This window comes from Meles meles, chromosome 6 (assembly GCF_922984935.1).
Source record: "Meles meles chromosome 6, mMelMel3.1 paternal haplotype, whole genome shotgun sequence".
NCBI lineage: Eukaryota > Metazoa > Chordata > Mammalia > Carnivora > Mustelidae > Meles > Meles meles.
Genome location: NC_060071.1, coordinates 73,324,918 through 73,346,198, shown reverse-complemented (window position 1 = coordinate 73,346,198; position 21,281 = coordinate 73,324,918). Strand labels below are relative to the sequence as shown.

The following is a 21,281-nucleotide window of genomic DNA, read 5'->3' as shown; positions in this document are numbered from 1 at the left end:
TCCTAGGATCAAGCCTCAGCAGGGAGCCTGCTTCCCCCTCTTTCTATGCCTGTCTCTCTGACTACTTACTTGTGATCTCTCTCTGTCAAATAAATGAATAAAGTCTTTAAAAAAAATTAGTTTTAGCAACAAAGAGGTGCTCCAGCTTTCGTTGCCTACCAGATTATTTAGTGATTTAGTGGCATCAGGTTAATGTAATGGTAGTATATAGTAAATTAGAGGTATAGGAAATACAGAAGTGAACAACCATAATAATAAAAGATGGAAATTGGGAAAGTAGGGAGAAGCCAGAAGTAAGAAATAGAAGCTGTCTGGATTTTCATCTGAATCTTGTCTCTCCACATGCTCCCAGCACTCCTGCCAGTTTTCCCATCTAAGTTATGAGGAGTTCGAATATATATTTCATTTTCTTCTTTATCTGTGATCTTTAGAACTATCCTCCACCAGGATTATTTGTCTTTTCCCTCTTCAGCCAGTCATTTATCACATCATTTTCTGTTTCTCCTAGGCCATTTTCTTTTTCTACCCCCTTTAGAACTTTCAAAATGGTTAATATTCTAATTATCCGTTTAACTAGGTGCTGCAGAGTGTAAGAAATTCTTCATTAAAGTATACCTTTAAATAATAAAGGAGATGAATTTTATAATAGTAGGTTCCTAGATTAATTTAACCTTGTTTGTCATTATGTATCTGTTATATGCTGTGCACTATACTAAGCTGAAACTACAAAGATGAATAAAACATGGTGCAGAGCCTCGTAGAACTCAGAGTTTAGTACCTAAGACAAGCATGTGAACAGATAGATAGCTACAGAAAGATGAACTCGTGTGAAGACTAATGAGATAGTACCTATTTCTGTCATGAAGGCTTTCACAAAGAATATGGTATTTGAAAGTTTGGCAAATAGGAACTTTTCCTGAGCAGGGAATTTCTAATCAGAGAAAAAGCTTTGAAAAGTTTAAAGATACAAAAGATGAAAATAGAAGAAATATTCTTTTATTAATATCATTAATAAAGATCACACTTAGGAGAACTGCATGGTGTATGCTAACCTTTTCCCATTTACTCCATGTATCTGTATATTCAAGATAGAAATCTTCATTTTATATATGTGAAAATGGGATATTTAAATATTTTTAATTAACTAAATTTAGATCAGGTGTAAGGAAGGTTTTCAAATAGGCTTTATGTGAAAGATGTGAAATTCAGAGACCTCTGTGAATCGTTAGTCATAGACTTTGAATAATTTTAGGATACCTCAGTACAGATTTGAATATGATTTTAGAATTTTTGACTTGGCCTTTTTGTTTAATTATAGATAAATACTTGGATTCTATAGTATTTCAAATGTCATGAATAATGTTTTGATGATTTGCCTTTTAAAATAATTTATCCCAAGATTTTGTTGAAACCTTGTTATGACAGCATACATTCTCTTAGTATGTATGTTAAACCCTCAAAGAAGGCATTATTTGACTATTTTACAAATAAGAAAACTGAATCTTGGAGAGTATTAGGATTCTTTGATTGCAAGTCAGAGACTCAACTCTAAAAAGGAAATTAATAGGCAGATTTGTAAGAATTTTTAAGATGAAGAATCAAGTCTAAATAATTACATATAAATATTTTGTTATTTTAAAATGAAAAAAAAAAGCAAAACTGTGGTCTTTACCTTTCACATTCCTGCCTTCCATTTCTACTCTCACTATATATTTGTTTGAAAAATTTATGTAAATGTCATAATTTTTTAGGTTATTTTATTGCAATTATTAGTTTTTTAGGTTGGTTTATTGTAGTCACTGGTAAAGTACAGATTTATTGTAAATGTAGTCTACCTTGATCTGTGTGGATTTTTCCCTCGTAGATTATTTGTGGATAAATACTACATCGTTGAAATGAGACATTTACTTTTTTAGATATAAATGCTGAGCACTCGTACCCGTAATTAAGTGGATAGAAATTGAAGTACTATAATGGGATTTCAATTCACTCTTAGGTTTCTTGAGTAATGATTTCAAAGTTCACATTGTGACTTAATAAAAATTATTTTTCATTGATTTATTAGGTGATAGTCCAATTAGGCTTTTTTTCACCTTTGTTTAAATTAAAGAATTGCAGACTACCTGATTTGTAAAAGGATTTTTTAACCATTTAATTGGTGTCACTTATTTTTTCAACACCCATGCTGATAATTCCAGTTTATTATTTAGCTCCTAGAGGTTTTCACAGCCCAGGATAATGGATCATGGTATAGGGTTCAAGATGAGTGAGAAGAATGTCTTTCTGTGTGTGAAGTAGGCAAAGGACAGTTATCAAAGGGAGGTAGAAAAGTGAGTCTGAACCTCCAGTACAACAACACTACAGTTTTAGGAAAGAGCACTTAACAGAAATTGATTCCATGAATCTGCTCATGTATCTCTACCTCTTCAAATCTTCATGGACTCAAGATAGGCAGACTCCAGTTGGAACCAGTGATACAGTTCGTCATGTAGAATGTGCCCCTGACCTGTCTAGCTTCATACATCGCCTTTTACCATAATCTTGATGTTAAGATTTATGTAGTGATGAGATTTTCCTGAATGCTAGTACTAGTACTGAATGCTAGTACAGTTATTTATTAGAACATAAGAACTATTTTAAGATGAAAAAGTTATCGTTTTTAAATTCCCATGTATTTTAACAGTGTTCATTTTTTAACAGGTAGCCAATATGTTCTACATTGTAGTGATTATGGCTCTTGTATTACTTAGTTTTGGTGTTCCCAGAAAGGCAATACTTTATCCTCGTGAAGCACCATCTTGGACTCTTGCTAAAGATATAGTTTTTCATCCATACTGGATGATTTTTGGTGAAGTTTACGCATATGAAATTGATGGTAAGGGTTTATGTTTATGAATTCATCTTTTGGTTATTTTGTGTTTTAAAGTCATAGTTGTATTACAATAATACTACATATTTCCACAAGTCAAACTGTTATTACAAACCTAAGCCCTCCCAAAATACATTCATTAATAAGCCCAGAAAAAAAATCTATAAAAATTAATCCAAAAAAGTATTTTAGAATTTTTTCAGCCACAAATGGGAATCTGGCCTAACCTGGCTTATATAATAAGGATATTTATTAGCTCATGTAACACAAAGTTCAGAGGTAGAATGGTCTTTGGAGTTTGTTAATTCATAGTTAAGAACACCTGTTCTTTTTTATTCTACTGCATTGTAATCACAGTGTCTGATTGATAGGGGTTTCCTTTCTTTTTTTTTTTTTTTTTTTTTTTTTTTTATTTATTTATTTGACAGCGAGAGAGAGAGATCACAGGTAGGCAGAGAGGCAGGCAGAGAGAGAGGGAAGCAGGCTCCCTGCTGAGCAGAGAGCCCGACGCGGGACTCGATCCCAGGACCCCGAGATCACGACCCGAGCCGAAGGCAGCGGCTTAACCCACTGAGCCACCCTGATTAGAAGACTGTCACTAGCAGTGGGAGGAAAGAGACGTGTTTCCCATGGTTCTCTTAAGGGTAAAAAGTCCCGGGGCACCTGGGTGGCTCAGCGGGTTAAGCCTCTGCCTTCAGCTTGGGTCATGATCTCAGGGTCCTGGGATCGAGCCCCTGCGTGGGGCTCTCTGCTCAGCAGGGAGCCTACTTCCTCCTGTCTCTCTACCTGCCTCTCTGCCTACTTGTGCTCTCTCTCTCTCTGACAAATAAATAAATAAATAAATCTTTAAAAAAAAAAAAAAAAGTCCCTTTCTCAAAAGGCTCCTAGTAAACCTGTTCCTTAAATCTCATTAGCTCAAATTGGCTTTAGTCTGCCTATCTATGAAAAATTGTGGCAAGGATGACAGGATTACAGTGATTAGACCAGTCAAGGTAGGTTGGATAAACTCTTAAATTAACAAAATTCAACTATGAATACATTTTCTGCATAAGGTAATAATTTTTTTAAAAAATTGTTTTAGCTAATGAGGCTAGATAACTTGTGGACGTAGGTGATGTTGCTGGCTTTCGGGGATGTTCTTCTACTGAGGTCCACAGTTGCACTTCAGAATCTTTATTTGGTTAGTTTGCTCTTGATCTCTTTTGCAGTTTCTCTCCTGTCTTTACTCCTCCTTTTCCCCACACCGGTTGTTGCTCCCTACCTACCTATTTACAGGTGATTAGGTCAAGGGGTGGGTACCTAGCGGTCTTTAGTTGTTATGAGGTGTTGTTTAAAACAGTGAAGTTTTACCAGCCTGGTCAAACTTTGTGTTCAGTGCTTTCCTGTTCAGTGTCGTTTTTAGGTTTTCATTTTCTGCTCTTTTTCTAACATGGCTCTGGTTTAGTTGTTACAAAGCATTGGATGTAGCTTTTTAGTCTCCCTCATTCTCTTCCTTGGGTATTTGCTACATCATACAAATCTGAATAGAATGGAAATGCATTGATAAAACTTTTTAAGATTGAAAGAACCTTGTGCATTCATTTGCCTGTGAAACAATTTGAAAGGAATGATATCGCCATTGAGTGTTTTAATGGTGCATATGTTCTTAAATGATTGCTATAGAAATGCTAATTGTATTATAAGCATTTATGTAAAACTTGTCACTAATTCATGATTATTTAATTCTAATCCTTATGCTACTTAACTTGTTTTGCTTAATTCTTTAATACTCTGGTGAGTGCTAAAGCTCTTCTTTTCCTTGCTTTTTTTTATTCAGCTGAGTTTTGGCTTCAAAAACATTCCTGGTGGGGTTAATGAAAAGCAAGGAATTCAGACCTAATCATTGTATATATTGATCACTCTTTCAACTCTCTTGTGACATAATAAGATTAACTCAGTGGTCTTTATATTTGTAAATATAACTGTGAAATATTACTGTGAGTTTACTATACTGTTTTATAGTTCAGTTATTTTTCTTGCAGAAATGATAAAGTGTGGCTGAATCTGCAGATTTTATTCTACTTACTGTTCCTCAAGCTAAACTCTGCCTTGAAGTGCGGATATAACACACAACTATGTACCTCCTCCTCTGGAATAGAGTAGTAGAATAGAGTAGAGTAGAGGGATACCCGTATCCCTCACAAAATTTTTCTGTGTTGGAGTATTTTTAAGTTTGTATTCCAAGTGCTTGCCCAGAAGCTTTTTACTAGAGTCTGAAACAGATTTGTACATATTGGAACTTCCTTCAAACAAACAGATACTAATTAAAAATAGTTACTGGTGTGATTACTATATCTAATTTTTGTTCTTCTTTCTAAAGTGTGTGCAAATGATTCCACTATCTCTCAAATCTGTGGTCCTGGAACATGGTTGACTCCATTTCTTCAAGCAGTCTACCTCTTTGTACAGTATATCATTATGGTCAATCTTCTTATTGCATTTTTCAAGTAAGACTTTTATTCAGTTGCTTATTGTAATGAGATTTAATATGTAATTCTTATTTTGAAGGAATTATACAAAATTTCAAGTCTAAAGATTTTCTTGAAGTTTAAACTACTAAAATTATCTTTGAAAATTACAAATGAGAAGGCATACTTTTTCAAATCAAATGAGACTTTAAACTTGAGACTTAAATTATCTTTCAACATGGAGTTCTTTTATAAATTTAACTTTTATTTGGGAGTTATACTAAGTTGCCAAGGAATACACACATTCAGTATATAAAACAAAAAGGCAAGTCATCAATAATCTCATTAATATTTTGGCATACATCTTTCTGTTTTTTTATAAATATATATGAATCATTTTTTCTCTTCAAAAATAAGATTCTTAATATTTTGTATACTGTTTTTGACTAAGCAAAATGTGAATATTATTCCACATTAATAAATATCTCTCTCCATTTTATTTTTCATGCCTACCTGGTATTCCATGATGTAGAGACCTTAATTTTTCAACCAATATGATACATTGTTCAATTAGGTTGTTTATAATTTTTTGTTCCCAAAAACTATGTTGTGGTTAAATTCTTGATCATTCCCTAATTATGTCCTTAGATTGTTTTCCTAAAAGTAGAACTGCTCAGTATGCATTTTTAGGACTTTGCATTTAAACTGAAGTAGGCATGCATCCCCAAATCTCTGCCAACACTAGGTATTATTATCTTTCAATTAAGGTTGGTAATTTGATAGTACATAAGAGTATCTTGTTTTTGTATGCACATATTTTGTTGCTGAGATTGAATATTTTCTTACAGTTTTATTATTTACATATAACTTTTTAAAATCTTAAGATCATATTTTCTGCCCATTTTTCTGGGAGTTTGTAATTATAAGACCCTCAACAATACCAAACTTGTGCCTTATACTTACTGCATATATTTTTTCCAGTTTCTCATTTGCTTTTTAGTCTTGTATATGGTATTCTTTTGAATCCTTGTTTAGAGCAGAATTGCAGTAAAATCTTTAGTATTTAAAATTTTATTATGTGATGTAGCTGTGTTTTATTTTTTTTCTTTGTTATTCAAGCAATGTGTATTTACAAGTGAAGGCAATTTCCAATATTGTATGGAAATACCAACGTTATCATTTTATTATGGCTTATCACGAGAAACCTGTTCTGCCTCCGCCACTTATCATTCTCAGCCATATAGTTTCTCTGTTTTGCTGCATATGTAAAAGAAGAAAAAAAGATAAGACTTCAGATGGACCAAGTAAGTAAAATATATTAAGGGAAATGTTTTTATTTTATCACTTATCGGTATTATACTGAAAGTTAAGTATTAATTTTACTCAGAAGACTTAATTGGTTAATTTTACTAATAAAAAGCTTTTCTTGAATTTGCCTGAGCATAAAGGAATTTTAAGTATAATACAGTATCTATAAAAGTGTATTTAATATTAAACTTCCTTTTGAATATGGCATGTCAGTTTGTTTTTGTTAAAATGCTAATATAAACCATGACATTTGCTGTTCTACAAACCATTTTTTTTGCTGCTCTGTAAACAACACTTCCAGTTTATTCTGTATACTACATGAAACTAATCATCATATCTGTGCTTAAAATTTTACAGTGACTTTCTGTTCTACAAAGTTGATTCTTAAATCCTCTACCTGGCTAAGTGAGGGAGAGGAATAAAGAGAGATAGGGGAAGAGTGGTTTTTTAAAAAATTATTTTTGTTAACGTATGTATTATTTGCCCCAAGGGTACAGGTCTGTGAATCACAGCCTTACACATTTCATAGCACTCACCATAGCCCATACCCTCCCCAATATCCATAACCCAACCAGGGGAAGAGTGTTTTGTAGGAAGAAGAAATTAGAAGGAGAAAGGTACCTGAAACTGTTCTGCTGAAGAAAAAAAAATGGAAATACTTGTCCAGTGCTTTAGAAACAGAGTAAAAAGAGAAAAAAATTACAGATGATGGATATAATCTTAAGAACCCTAAGTCATAAGACTCATGAGCTATAATTTGATATCTTTTTTTTAAAAGATTTTTTTATTTAATTTGATAGAGATATCACAGGTAGGCAGAGAGGCAGACAGAGGGAGAGGGGGAAGCAGGCTCCCTGCTGATCAGAGAGCCCGATGCGGAGCTCTATCCTAGGACCCTGAGATCATGACCTGAGCCAAAGGCAGAGGCTTAACCCACTGAGCCACCCAGGCACCCCTGTAATTTGATATCTTGATAGTCTTCATTGATTTTTTTTTTTCTTTTCCCTCCTTAGAACTTTTTTTAACAGAAGAAGATCAAAAGAAACTACATGACTTTGAAGAACAGTGTGTTGAGATGTATTTTAATGAAAAAGATGACAAATTCCATTCTGGGAGTGAAGAGAGAATTCGTGTCACTTTTGAAAGGTTCAGAAGTTCTTTAATTATAATTGATTATGTCATAGTGGATTCTGATATGCCTTATACATGGTCATTGTTCAATTTATGTCAAATAAGTAAGCTTAGTAATAGTTCTATAATATTTAGTATAAGTAAGTCAGTTTCTTATTATTTTTTAACATTTGTTACAGAGGACAGAATAATTAATGTTCTTTACTGGTCAGTGAAGAAAAGTGAAACTATATTTTAAAGCTTTTTTTTTTTTCTAAAGGCTTTGCAACATTCTGGAAGCAGATAGTATAGTTATAATAATGGTAATGGTATTTCTATGTATATGTAACTTTATACTCATTTTCATGTGTCTTACTTTGATGTGGGCAAATTATAATAATAACAAAAATGTTTTTTGAAATCTTGATTTTATTATAATAAAATCAGCACCAGACCCTTTTTAAACATTAGGTGTGTCTTTTATAAAGAAATAAATAATCATTTTATTTTATATCTTAGCTTATTTGAGTGCATGTAAAATTTCTTTTTGCTGTTGTCATTTATTGAGATTACAAAAAGAGTCTCTAAAACACTAGTTGTTAACATTTATAAAAAGCCTGTGTTTTTCCCTACAGGGTGGAGCAGATGTGCATTCAAATTAAAGAAGTTGGAGATCGAGTCAACTATATAAAAAGATCATTACAGTCGTTAGATTCTCAGATTGGCCATTTGCAAGATCTTTCAGCCCTGACTGTAGATACATTAAAAACACTCACTGCCCAGAAAGCTTCGGAAGCTAGCAAAGTTCACAATGAAATCACACGAGAATTGAGCATTTCCAAACATTTGGCTCAAAACCTTATTGACGATGGTCCTGTAAGACCTTCTGTATGGAAAAAGCACAGTGTTGTAAATACACTTAGCACCTCGCTTCCTCAAGGTGGTCTTGAAAGTACTAATCCCTTTCTTTGTAATATTTTTATGAAAGATGAAAAAGATACCCAATGTAACATATTTGGTCAGGATTTACCTGTAATACCCCAGAGAAAAGAATTCAATCTCCCAGAGGCTGGTTCCTCTTGTGGTGCCTTATTCCCAAGTGCTATTTCTCCTCCAGAACTGCGACAGAGAATACATGGGGTAGAAATGTTAAAAATGTTCAGTAAAAATCAAAAATTAGGCAGTACTTCTAATAGCATACCACATCTGTCATCCCCTCCAACCAAATTTTTTGTTAGTACACCTTCCCAGCCAAGCTGTAAAAGCCACTTAGAAACTGTAACCAAAGATCAAGAAATTGTTTGCTCTAAAGCTGCAGAAGGGGATAATGTAGAATTTGGAGCATTTGTAGGTAAGTTTGGCAAACTAATATTTGTATATCAGTATTATTCTTTTATTAAAATTGACACCTTAGGGATAAAATAAATAGCTAATTAATAAAACCATGCACTTAATATGGTAAGTGGGGACTGCATTTCATAGAATATAGTTCTAAAACTTTTAAAAGACATCAGGTGGGGGAAATAGGTTGAATTGAGCTGTAATAGTTCTGTTGGCACATAACCTCTTCAGTGAATTTACTATAATAACATTTGTATATAAAACTTACTTGATCTTGTGGAGGCCGAGAAAATTAAGGCCATCCCACCTCAGGTTTAACCTTAGCATAAATATAGCCATCTTAGCTCCAGCAGCCATCTCAGGCCCAAGGGCTGAACTTTCCCCCACCCTGCTTTAGTAACCCCCACCCTGTTTTGGTTTCAGGAAGCCCCACCCTGCTTTAGTGACAGGAACCCATAAATACCCCTGCCTTAACTAAGCTCAGGGTCCCTACACCGCTGCGTCGGGTATACTTGGACCCAAGCTTAAGCGTGTCACCTTGGGGTCCAAGTCCCTACTCCGCTGTGTCGGGTATACTTGGGCCCAAGCTTAAGCTTGTCAAATAAACCCTCGTGCGATTGCATTGGTGCTTGGCTCCTTGGTGGTCTCTCGGATGTGAAAACTCGGGCATAACATTCTCTTACTTTTGATTTTGAGAATCTTTTATTAAATTTGGTTAACTTGTTGAAAGAACCTGAGTGATTAATAAATGTTAGATACTTGGGGAATAATAGAAAGATACAGGGAGGCTAGATAGAAATAACTGGAAAAGAACAGTGTCTTATAAATTGGGTGAACATAAAACTTTTCATCTCAAGCTGTACACTTTTGATAGTGAAAGGGTATGCTAATAATTACAATTAGCCTGATAGGGAAAGCCAGGACTCTACTTGGAAAGTGAGGATTTATGGTCAAACCACTATTACCCAGAGAGGAGAGCATTTCAGAAAGGAATGATTCATTCTTACACTTCAGATAGCTAAACTAAAATAAGGACTGAAAATATATTTAATTTGGCAATGATAACAAATTAATGGCCTTGGTGGAATCTGTTTCAGTAAGTGGTTGAGGGAGAAGCCAGATTATATTGAAATAAATTGTGAATGGGAGGAGGGAATGTAAAGAGGAGTACGTGGGGAGCAACTACAAAGCTCACTGTGAAGGTAAAAAGAAAGAAATAACTAATACTGTGGTTTGTAGGTAAGGTTTTTTATTTGTTTTGTTGTTAATGATGGGGGAGACCTAAGCATATTTTTATACTGACAGTGTGCCATATGGAAGAAGGTAAAGAGAGTACTTCATAGAGCTAGCTAGGTCTCTAGTATTTGGGAGAATATAGTGTTCTAACAGTCTTCCTATTAGATTAGTAAAGTTTAAAGTATTTAACAAGTTCTTAGATGGGGCGCCTGGGTGGCTCAGTGGGTTGAAGCTTCTGTCTTCGGCTCAAGTCGTGATCCCAGAGTCCTGGGATCGAGCCCCACATTGGGCTCTCTCCTCAATGGGGAGTCTGCTTCCCCCTTTCTCTCTCTCTCTCTGCCCTGCCTCTCTGGCTACTTGTGATCTCTGTCTGTCAAATAAATAAATAAAATCTTAAAAAAAAAAAAAAAAAAAAAGAAGTTCTTAGAGAACAACTTGGGTTGTTTGTGGGCATGACCAGAATGTTCTGAGGCATGAATGAGGCCCTCTAGCTCTTCAGGTTTGAATTTTTCCATCAGGTAGCTTCCTAACCTGCTCTTAACACTTGTTTGAGCCTTCCTAACTTAGAAGTTTACCTAGGAATGAAACATGTATGGAGATTTGCCAGAGAATATGGTATGTTTATATAATCTCCACATTGAGGTCAACCCTGTAAGTTACCTAGGTACTGAGCATACTGATCTCTACTGCTAGACTGTGTGCAGTTCACTGTGGATTTATAGAGACAACTTTTCCTGCATAAAATATATCGCAATTTATTTTTTAACAATATAGTACAGTCTGTATTTTAGTATATTGTCACTGGAATGAATATGCATAGATACCTACATACTTATTTCTAGATACGATGTGTGTGTGTATAGTGGATATATTATATGTGTGTGTATATAGTGGATCTATATGTGTAGTAAATATTATATATGTAATTTTATACTTTTAAAAATAATTTTAAAAAATTTTTATTAACATATAATGTATTATTAGCCCTAGGGGCACAGGTCTGTGAATCGCCAGGTTTACACACCCAGCATTCACCACAGCACATACCCTCCCCAATGTCCATAACCCTCCCACCCTCTCCCTATCCACCCCCCCAGCAACCCTCAGTTTGTTTTATGAGATTGAGTCTCTTTGTAATTTTATATTATTAATAGTGAAAGTAATTGCTCCCCTTTTTTCTTTCTAAATTTCAAGCAATTCATATCACATGTAGGGTTGTTTGAGGAGGCCTTTGACTTTGCTGTTACTGTATACTGATATATATATATATATATACTGTATATATATATACTGTATACTCATCTTCTCTAGCTTCTTGACATATTTTTAGTATGTATCCAAAGATCTACAGGAAACTTCAGCCCTATCAAAACTACTTAGAAAACAATACAAATCACTTTTTTATGTAGACTTTAGGCAATGACATTATTTTGATAAGAAAAAAGTATATATTTTTTGTTGTAATTTTTTTTTCTCTTTAAGGACACAGAGATAGCATAGATTATTTACAGAAGTTTAAAGAAGCATCAAACAAGATAAAAGAAATACTATCCGTAAGTAAATCCTTACAACAGCACAATTAAATCTTAATTTTGCTATTTGGGGATTTGGTTCAAAATAGAAACATTTCAGTCAAAACAGTTTTAGCAAAGACCATCATCAACATGATTATCCCAAGTATTTAAAAGCTGTACACCATTTAAAAAGAAGATACAGGGCACCCAGGTGGCTAGGTCAGTTAAGCATCTGCCTTAAGCTCAGGTCATGATCTCAGGGTCCTGGGATCAAGTTCCACATCAGACTCTCAGCTCAGTGGAGAGTCTGCTTCTCCCTTTCACTCTCCCTTTGTGCCACCCCCTCCCCCCCCGCTTGTTTCAAATGAAGTCCTTTAGAAAAAAAGAAATAGGAAAAAGTCTGCAAATAACCTGTATTTTTAAATTGATGAAAATAAAAAACACCTATTTAACGTTTCTGTTTTTAAAAATGTTTCTCCCTATACATTTCCCCGTGACTAAATACTGAACTGAACTCTTTCCCAGGCCCAGAAGTTTATTAGAACCTAAACCTGTCTATCAGGGAACCTGTAGCCAAGCAGTAAAAAGCTAAATATGGCAATAACTACAACATAATGTGCAGGTGTAAGATATTCAATAAATTTTTGTTAAATAAATTTTTAAATGTATGGAATAATGAGTTAAGAAGTATTTCTTAACCATTGCTTTCATAAATACCTGTAATGATAGTCTTAATATGAGGGAAAGGAACGAGTAGGGAATCCAGTTTTGTTTTGTTTTTTTTAAAGATTTTATTTATTTATTTGACAGCACAACTAGGCAGAGAGGCAGACAGAGAGAGAGGAGGAAGCAGGCTCCCTGCAGAGCAGAGAGCCCGATGTGGGGCCCAATCCCAGGACCCAGGACCATGACCCGAGCCAAAGGCAGAGGCTTTAACCCACTGAGCCACCCAGGCGCCCCAGGAATCCAGTTTTTTTAAAGTTGTATCTCTTATTTTATCTTTCAGTTTCTTACAGGGAGGGAGGGCTGACTGGGTATTATAATTTAAAAAGCAAGAAGACATGGATGGAGTGAAATTGAGCATTCAGATGATAAGGATTAACAAGTATAACTTCTTTTATGGGAAGACTGACAAAATTGTTGCACAGGTGTTTTGAGTTGGAAAGAAAGACTGCTAAAACTGTTCTCTAACTTACCGTTTAAGAATCTGTGTATTTCATCCTATATAAACTATGCAAACCCTTTTTAATATTAAAGGAGATAAAAAATAGTCTGGGGAGGGTGCTTGGGTGGCTCAGTTGTTTGGGCATCTGCCTTTGGCTGAGGTCATGATCCCAAGGTCCTGGAATCAAGTCCTACATTGGGCTCTTTGTTCAGCGGGGAGCCTTCTTCTCCCCCTGCCTGCTGCTCCCCCTGCTTGTGCGCTCTCTCTCTGACAAATAAATAAAAGCTTTAAAAAAAGAAAAAAAAGTGATCTGGGGAGTTGTTGGTACTCTTAAGGCGTTTGTTTTTCTAGTAAGGCTGGTGGAAAGCATGATGGAATACATGAGAAAGAGAAGGTTCAGGGTAACCATTGTGTAAAGTTATTTAAGAAGTCAAGAGAATACCAAGAATATAATTTCTCAGCTATAGAATTGAAATAGCATGAATTTTTTTACTAGCCATATCAGCATTTGGATTTCTGCCAGGAAAACCGAAGGCTAGGAATGGGTATGGGTAAAGTAAATCTTTGGAGTGATTCTGACTAGAGGATTGGCATGACACCACAGTAAAAGATTAGAACTGCTAACTAATTGGAAATCTTAAGAGTTAATCAAACTCAGCAGTCAGAACCTCAAATTCACCATCTTCTTGTTCAGCAGACATATTTCTCCTCCTGTATTTCCTGCTTCTGTTAATAACATTAACATTTTGGTTTACTAGGGCAAAACTGCACTCCTGCTTTCTTCCATTTAATAGCCAAGTCTAAGTCATTTTGCTTCCTGAATTTTTTTTTTTTAGTATATCTGCTTCTCTCAGTCCTCAATAACAATTACAGTTACTCTGACTTAGGCTGTCATTCTCTAATACGTATTTCATTAAACTTTTTTTTTTTTTTTTTAAGATTTTATTTATGTATTTGACAGAGATCACAAGTAGGCAGAGAGGCAGAGAGAGGGGCGGGGAAGCAGGCTCCCTGCTGAGCAGAGAGCCCCCGATGCAGGGCTTGATCCCAGGACACTGGGATCATGACCTGAGCCAAAGGCAGAGGTTTTAACCCACTGAGCCACCCAGGCGCCCCTTTCATTTCAACTTTTAAAATGTCTCTACACGTGTTACAGTGACAGTTGAAAGAATGGTATCAGCACATTCTTGTGGCGTCATTTTGCTATAGTGAAGCAGCTGGTGTACGCTGGAAGTCATTTAGGATAAATGGTTGTTCCTTAATGGGGAAGGGTATATGTGAAGTTTTCCCCACAGATTTCGCCTTTTAACAACAAACTTATTAAATGACCTTAAAGCCAGGACTATGCTAAAAATTTATAAGTGGGCAGGTAACTTTCTGGTAAAAGTAAGAAGAAATTAACACATTTCTGTGAGGAGGCAGAAAACTGGTGGCTGTGTTTTTGAATTAAACAATTTTGAGTAATTTACTTAGAGAAAAAGAGCTCAAACTGTAATAATAGAATAATGAGCTCTAGCTCATGGACATCTGAGACTTGGAGTTCTTGAATGTTTATGATTTATACACCCCTTTGAAAATCAAATGAAAGTTATAGACCCTCTTCCCAGAAAAATGCACATACACAAGATTTTTATTTGTTAAGGTATATGGAGTTTTACAAATACCTTGAAGCACATCACCAATCCTGCACTAGAATTTCTGTCACAGGTGGTTGTAATGAAACTGATACGTCATTGCATCAAAGAGTATATATCAAGGAAAGCACTTAAATAAAACAAATAAGAAATAGCTAAAACTGGTTCCAGAAGAAACAAATCAGAAAAGAAATTGGAGTTGCTTTGTGACTACAGGTAAAAGTGAGAGCACTCTCACTTGCTGTATAAATCAGCTGTATTTGAAGAGCGCAGAGCATTAAAGGTAGAAAAGCCTAATTTTCTTGAGATGTAAGCTAAATCTGCTTAATAAAAGTAATAGTTTATTGTAGTAACATTTTTTTTTTTTAATATTTTTATTTGACAGAGAGAGAGGTCACAAGTAGGCAGAGAGAGAGGGAGAAACAGGCTCCCCGCTTGAGCAGAGAGCCCGATGCGGGGCTCGATCCCAGGACCCTAAGATCATGACCTGAGCCGAAGGCAGAGGCTTAAACCACTGAGCCACCCAGGCGCCCCGTAACATTTTAAAACTCATTGTTTCTGAAAGGTGGTGGAGGTTTGGGAATATTTTGAAGTTGCATAATAGTGTGTGACCTGTTTATAGTGAAAAGAAAACAGTATGAATGTATTGGATTGTCCCCACCTTAGTTTAATGCAGTTTGTTTATCCAGGAAGATGTACAGGTAAAAAGAAGAAAGGAAGGGAAAACTAGACTATAAAATACTATTCAGGTAGAACAGCTGAAATAATGAAGATTTAGCTAAATATTTTGGTGACTCCAAAATAACCCTTCTGCAAATAAGAATTTTTTTTTTTTTAAAGATTTTCTTTATTTATTTGGCAGAGAGAGAGCACAAGTAGGCAGAGCGGCAGGCAGAGGGAGAGGGAGAAGCAGGCTCTCCCCTGAGTCAGGAGCCTGATAGCGAGGCTCAGTCTCAGGACCCTGGGATCATGGCCTGAGCCAAAGGTAGCCACTTAACTGACTGAGGCACCCACATGCCCCAGTTTATGTTCTTCTTTCACTTCATAAGCTCAGATGAATTCTGACTTTAAACGTAAAAACTCAGATCATTTAAGAAAATAGAAATTTTAAGTCAGTAAAATCAGGAGGACTTTCTAAACAAGGAATTGACAGTATGAAAGGAAGGATGTGAAGAGATTTAAGTAAATGGAAATCATTTCATTTAAGGATTAAGGAAGGATGTGAAGAGATTTAAGTAAATGGAAATAAAAAAATGGAAATCATAGATAAGTCAAAAGAGATCTGGAAAAAAATTGAAATGTGACAAATAATGATCAAATAGATCTTTGTTATATAAGCAACTCATATAATCAATAAGAAAGCTACCCCAAACATCCCTTCTTTCCCATAAAAACCACTCTTCCACCCTCTAAACTGTTTTAATCTGTCCATGATGGTGTAAAATAGCTTTTTGTTTTTTAGGTGAGCTGATAAATGTTTTATTATTTTCCCTACAGTTTTTCATATTTTCCCCCAATTTTTTATAAAGTTGTATCACTATGAAAAACAATTCATTCAGATGGATTTATGAACAATAAGCAAGTAGGATATTTTGATGTAGTTTTTTTAGATTGTCTTTGAAGAAAATTAACTGTGACCTTTTTGGTCACAGTTAATTTACTCTTTGGTGTAATTTACTCTTTGGTGTCTAGGTAGAGTAAAGCATATGGAACTAAATAGATAGAGACTCTTTTCCTACTTAGAACAATTATTTGAAATTCAGTTTAATTGTTTTTAAATTGTGTATTTGTACAATATGCAGAATGATGTTCCTTCTGAAAATACTTTGAAACATGTGAGTTCTCATGGTGGATTTACTGAATGTCGCAAAACTTCTATTCCTCTTCATTCAGAACAAGGTAATTTTTGACTACGTGAATTATATAACCAAACATGCTCATTTAAGCTTTAAATGTATTTTATGTATGTCACACACCTGAGGAGTAAATGTTTCAAGAGTCAGAAAGTAATGATTCTGGTCCATCACTGTTGATTTAACCTTGAATAAAATACATAATCCTAATATTACTCTTTTTTTTTTTAAATTTTTTTAACAAATTGTTCAGTACCTAAAGATGAAATATATAAAGGCTTGATTTTTACAAATCTGCTGATTTTAACTTTTACAAGTGAATCTGTGTTTTAATCTATATAATCATTTAGTCAACATATTTTTCTAATTTAACTTTTAAATATAGCTAATATATATAATAGCTAAAAATAGCTAATACATTTATTTGTTTCAGAATTGAAATACAAACTCATTCAAGCAGTTTGAAAATAGCCTCTCATTTCAGCCTCACATGTAACCACTTACTTTTATTTATCTTCTAGAGTTTCACACTTATGCATCTTATACGGCAGAAGTCTTTTCTTCCTCTTATTTTTTTAAATAAAGATTTTATTTATTTATTTGAGAGATGGAGATCACAAGTAGGCAGAGAAGCAGACAGAGAGAGGAGGAAGAAGGCTCCCCGCTGAGTGGAGAGCCCGATTCGGGGCTCGATCCCAGGACCCTGGGATCATGACCCGAGCTGAAGGCAGAGGCTTTAACCCATTTAGCCACCCAGGTGCCCCTCTTCCTCTCATTTTTACACAGAAAGTAACATACCATACATGCTGTTCTGTACCTTTAATTTTTCACTGGGTAATATAAAGGCCTGGGGATGTTTTCATATCATACTTTGTTATGAATCAGTTATATATGCATATAAATGTATTAATCACCTTCTCGTTAATGTGCATATAATCTTTATAAGGTTCCTTAAGAAAAACATCACTACGATGTCCATCTGACCATCATTTCCCTTTTCATTCTGTTTTGGTATAGATGAATATCAACTTGGATGTATTCCAGGAGTGCAAGTTGGTTTAACATTAACATAAAAAATATGATTGACGAGGGGTACCTGGTGGCTCAGTCAGTAGAGCATATGACTCTTGATCATGGGGTAGTGAGTTCAAACCCCGTGTTGGGTGTGGAACTTACTTAAAAAAAGTACACACACACACAGATACATATATATGTATATATACTTTATCTCACTTTAAAATATTTGTGTGTGTGTATGTATAATTGAGGCATGATAGTAACAAAGATTAGAGGGAAAAAATCATTTGATTGTTCAGTAGCTGCAGAAAAAGCATTTGATGAAATTCTGCATCCATTCATTATTAAAACTAGCAAGGTTAGAATGAAGTTTCCTTAATATGAATAAAGGGCATCTATAAAAAGTTATCACAAATACTATATTTCATAATGATACATTGAAAACCAGGTGGGGAATCAAGGCAGGGATTCTGGCTATTATCATTTCTATTTAACATTGTAGCTGGAGAGATAAAGTAAAAAAAAGTAATGGTAGAAGGGTTAGGAGGGAAGAAATAAAACTCATATTTAGTAACATAGATATTATTTCTAGAGTTAGCATGCTTCTAATTTTGCATCCTCATATTTCAGTTTTAGACAATAACTATTGACCTCCAATTAAAGAAGGCAAGGATAGTACTCTTCCTTTCCTCTCTCTCTTCCCCAAATACACACACACGTGTGCATATATACACAGACATGTTTACTCTTCCCTACCAATATAGTCCTGTTGTAATTTTGGCTAGGTCAACACTAGATTCTCTGCTGTTTAACTACATTTCTTCAAGACACTTAGATATATAATATATCTGTCAGTTTCATTATCTTGAAAAAGTTTTGCCCAGACTCTTTTAATGAACTTCAGTCTGACCTTTCTTCCCCCCTACGTTTGGAATACAGGTTTTGTTCTAAGTTTCTCCATCACATTCATTCTGAGGTTTTTCTTTACTATATCATAAAGTTGTGAATTCTAAGGTACTTTAGAATTTAACATCCTGACTTTTTAAAATAGGCTTAATTCTAAAAGTTTATTTAGGATTAAAAAAAACCAAGATGTGATAAAGATGGCATCTTAAATCACAGGAGGAAGGCTGAGCTAGTTTTTTCCGTTACTGTAAAATGATGTATATATAAGGTTATTAATTGCAATGTTGTAATGGCAGGAGATTGAAATCATACCAAATGTTCATTAGTAGGAGTTTGGTTACTATTCTGTACTATTATTGTGTACCCATAGTATGAAGTTCAATATAGGATCAAAATAGAATAGAGAAATTTTCTGCGTACTGATAATGGAAAGATCTCCAAGCTTAAAGTTATAAAGCCAACAAGAAAAAAAACCCCAAATATATAATAAATATCATCCTGCCATTTATGGTTTAAAAAATGGTAGGTGTGCACACACACAAAATATTCATGATAGGATATACAAGAAATTGAAATACAAAGAGTAAGACTTTTTCCTTCGTACTCTTTTTTTACTGCCTTTTTACAAAAATAAATTAAATAATTTTGATGTCTGGTAAAAAGACCTCTGGCCTTATGCAGCTCTTATCTTCAGCAGTGTTGGGGAGAGGATAAATTATCTTATGAAAGTTACAATGTGTAGAAACACTTGTGTTTGGTAGTTAATATTAAAAATAATTTTAGTTTTGTAACTTATGTTTTAAATTTTTCTTCAAGTGGAAAGTAGCAGTAGAAGGCCATCTACAGAAGAAACTCATGAAGTAGATTCCAAAGCAGCTTTACTACCGGTTTGTACATTTCAATTAATAAATGTGTATTTTAAGGTACATATTCATTTATGTATTTAGGTATGTATGTATTAATATTTTTATACTTTTATGTATTTCATCATGATAATGTAGTCTTTAATCCCCACCCCCTATGTATCCTACCCATCTTCCCTCTTCCCAAACCATTAGTTATTCTCTATAAATAGAGTCTTGGTTTGTCTATCTCTGTTTTTGTTTTTTTTTTCTTTGCTCATTTATTTTGTTTCTTAATTCCACATATGAGTAATCATACAGTATGTGTCTTTCTCTAACTTATTTCACTTAGTGTTATACACTCTAGCTCTATCCATGTTGTTGCAAATGGCAAGGTTTTATTTTTTATGAGTAAATAATATTCCATTGTATATATACCATATCTTCTTTATCCATTCATCTATCACTGGACACTGGGCAGCTTCCATTGTTTGGGTGGTATAAATAATGCTGCAGTAAACATAGGAGTGCATATATTCCTTTGAATTAGTGTTTTGTATTTTAGGCTAAATACCCAGTAGTGCAGTTACTACATCACGGGCTAGTTCTGTCTTTAGCTTTTCTTAACCTCTATACTGTCTTCCACAGTGTATCAGTTTGCATTCCCACCAGAGTACAAGAGAGTTCTTTTTACTTCACATTTTCACCAACACTTGTTTCTTAATGTTTCTGATTTTTGGCCGTGCTGACAGATGTGATGTGATACCTCATCATAGTTTTGGTTTGCATTTCCCAGTTGATGAGTGATGTTGAGCATCTTTTCATGTGTCTGTTGGCCATCTGTATGTCTTTGGAAAAATGTCTTTTCATGTCTCCTGCCCATTTTGATTGGATTATCTGTTTTGGGGCTATTGAGTTGTATGTCTGTGTATATTTTGGATGCTAACCCTTTATCAGTTATGTCATTTGCAGATATATTCTCCCATTCCATAGGTTGCTTTATAGTTTTGTTGATTGTTTCCTTTGCTGTGCAGAAACTTTTTGATGTAGCCCTAGTAGTTTATTTTTGCTTTTATTTCCCTTGCCTCAGGAGATATATCTAGAAAAATGTTGCTGCAGCCAGTGTCAGATTACTGTCTGTGCAGTATTAGAAAATTTTAAAGAAAAGTTTATGCAAAAGAAAGGCAGGAATCTCTTGTTTGTACTGGAACTAATTATATGAAGTCATTCCCAGCCAACTGAAGTAATATTTGATTTTACAAACACTCTTTAAGAGCATACTCTGGCAAGCAAGACAGATAGCTTGGGAAAAAGCAGAAAAATTGCTCCTTTAGTCTCAGTCAGTTATAGAAACCACTACTCAAAATTTTTCTGGATCATCAGGAACATGTTAACTTACATTCTTCTATAAGGAGATAGTATTATTGAAAATCCTGTTATCAAAAAAATTATTTCGATGAGGAAGGGGAGTTAGTGAACACAGTTTCACAGTAGGAGTTCCTCCTTCCTGGAAGGACTCATTGCGAACCTAAGCAGCACAGTTTTGCCACAAATAAGTTTCACTGAAGATGACTTGAAAAATGCCAAATTACAAACTTCTGGGATTTGAGTTACATAAACAGTATTGAGCCTCTAATAAAACTTAAGATAGTAGAATTACTGGCTACAGATTTAAAATAAGTATTATTAAAGTGATTAAAACCATAAAAAAAAGAAAAGATACTATTCAAAAAGTTCTGGAAAATTAGAAAAAAAATCTAGAATAAAAAGGAACTCTTTGGGAGGTATAACATAGATCAAATATAGCTGAATAATTACTAAATTGGATCAGAACATGCAATTATGATTTTATTTAGTCCTATTTCCTACTTGCTGTTGAATAAATTTATTCAAAGATCTACTTTGACACTTTAGCTAATTACATAGTTAAAATTGGATGAAAAATCTACAGAATGAAAACAATACACACATATACAGAAAAGAGCTTCAGTGAAATATGCCTACATGTTTTTGGTAATTTGTTTACAGTGTGCATGATT

At 34.4% G+C, this 21,281-nt stretch overlaps 1 protein-coding gene across 1 annotated transcript in view; it reads left to right on the top strand.

The window, feature by feature from the left end:
• Positions 1-21,281, top strand: part of TRPM7 (transient receptor potential cation channel subfamily M member 7) — a 116,477-nt gene that overhangs the window by 73,204 nt on the left and 21,992 nt on the right. Inside the window, exons 22-29 of the mRNA XM_046007338.1 lie at positions 2,701-2,875; positions 5,229-5,355; positions 6,436-6,620; positions 7,638-7,770; positions 8,370-9,085; positions 11,794-11,864; positions 16,427-16,523; positions 19,217-19,287. Of these exons, the coding sequence (XP_045863294.1) occupies positions 2,701-2,875; positions 5,229-5,355; positions 6,436-6,620; positions 7,638-7,770; positions 8,370-9,085; positions 11,794-11,864; positions 16,427-16,523; positions 19,217-19,287 (1,575 nt within the window). The remainder of the gene's footprint in view (positions 1-2,700; positions 2,876-5,228; positions 5,356-6,435; positions 6,621-7,637; positions 7,771-8,369; positions 9,086-11,793; positions 11,865-16,426; positions 16,524-19,216; positions 19,288-21,281) is intronic.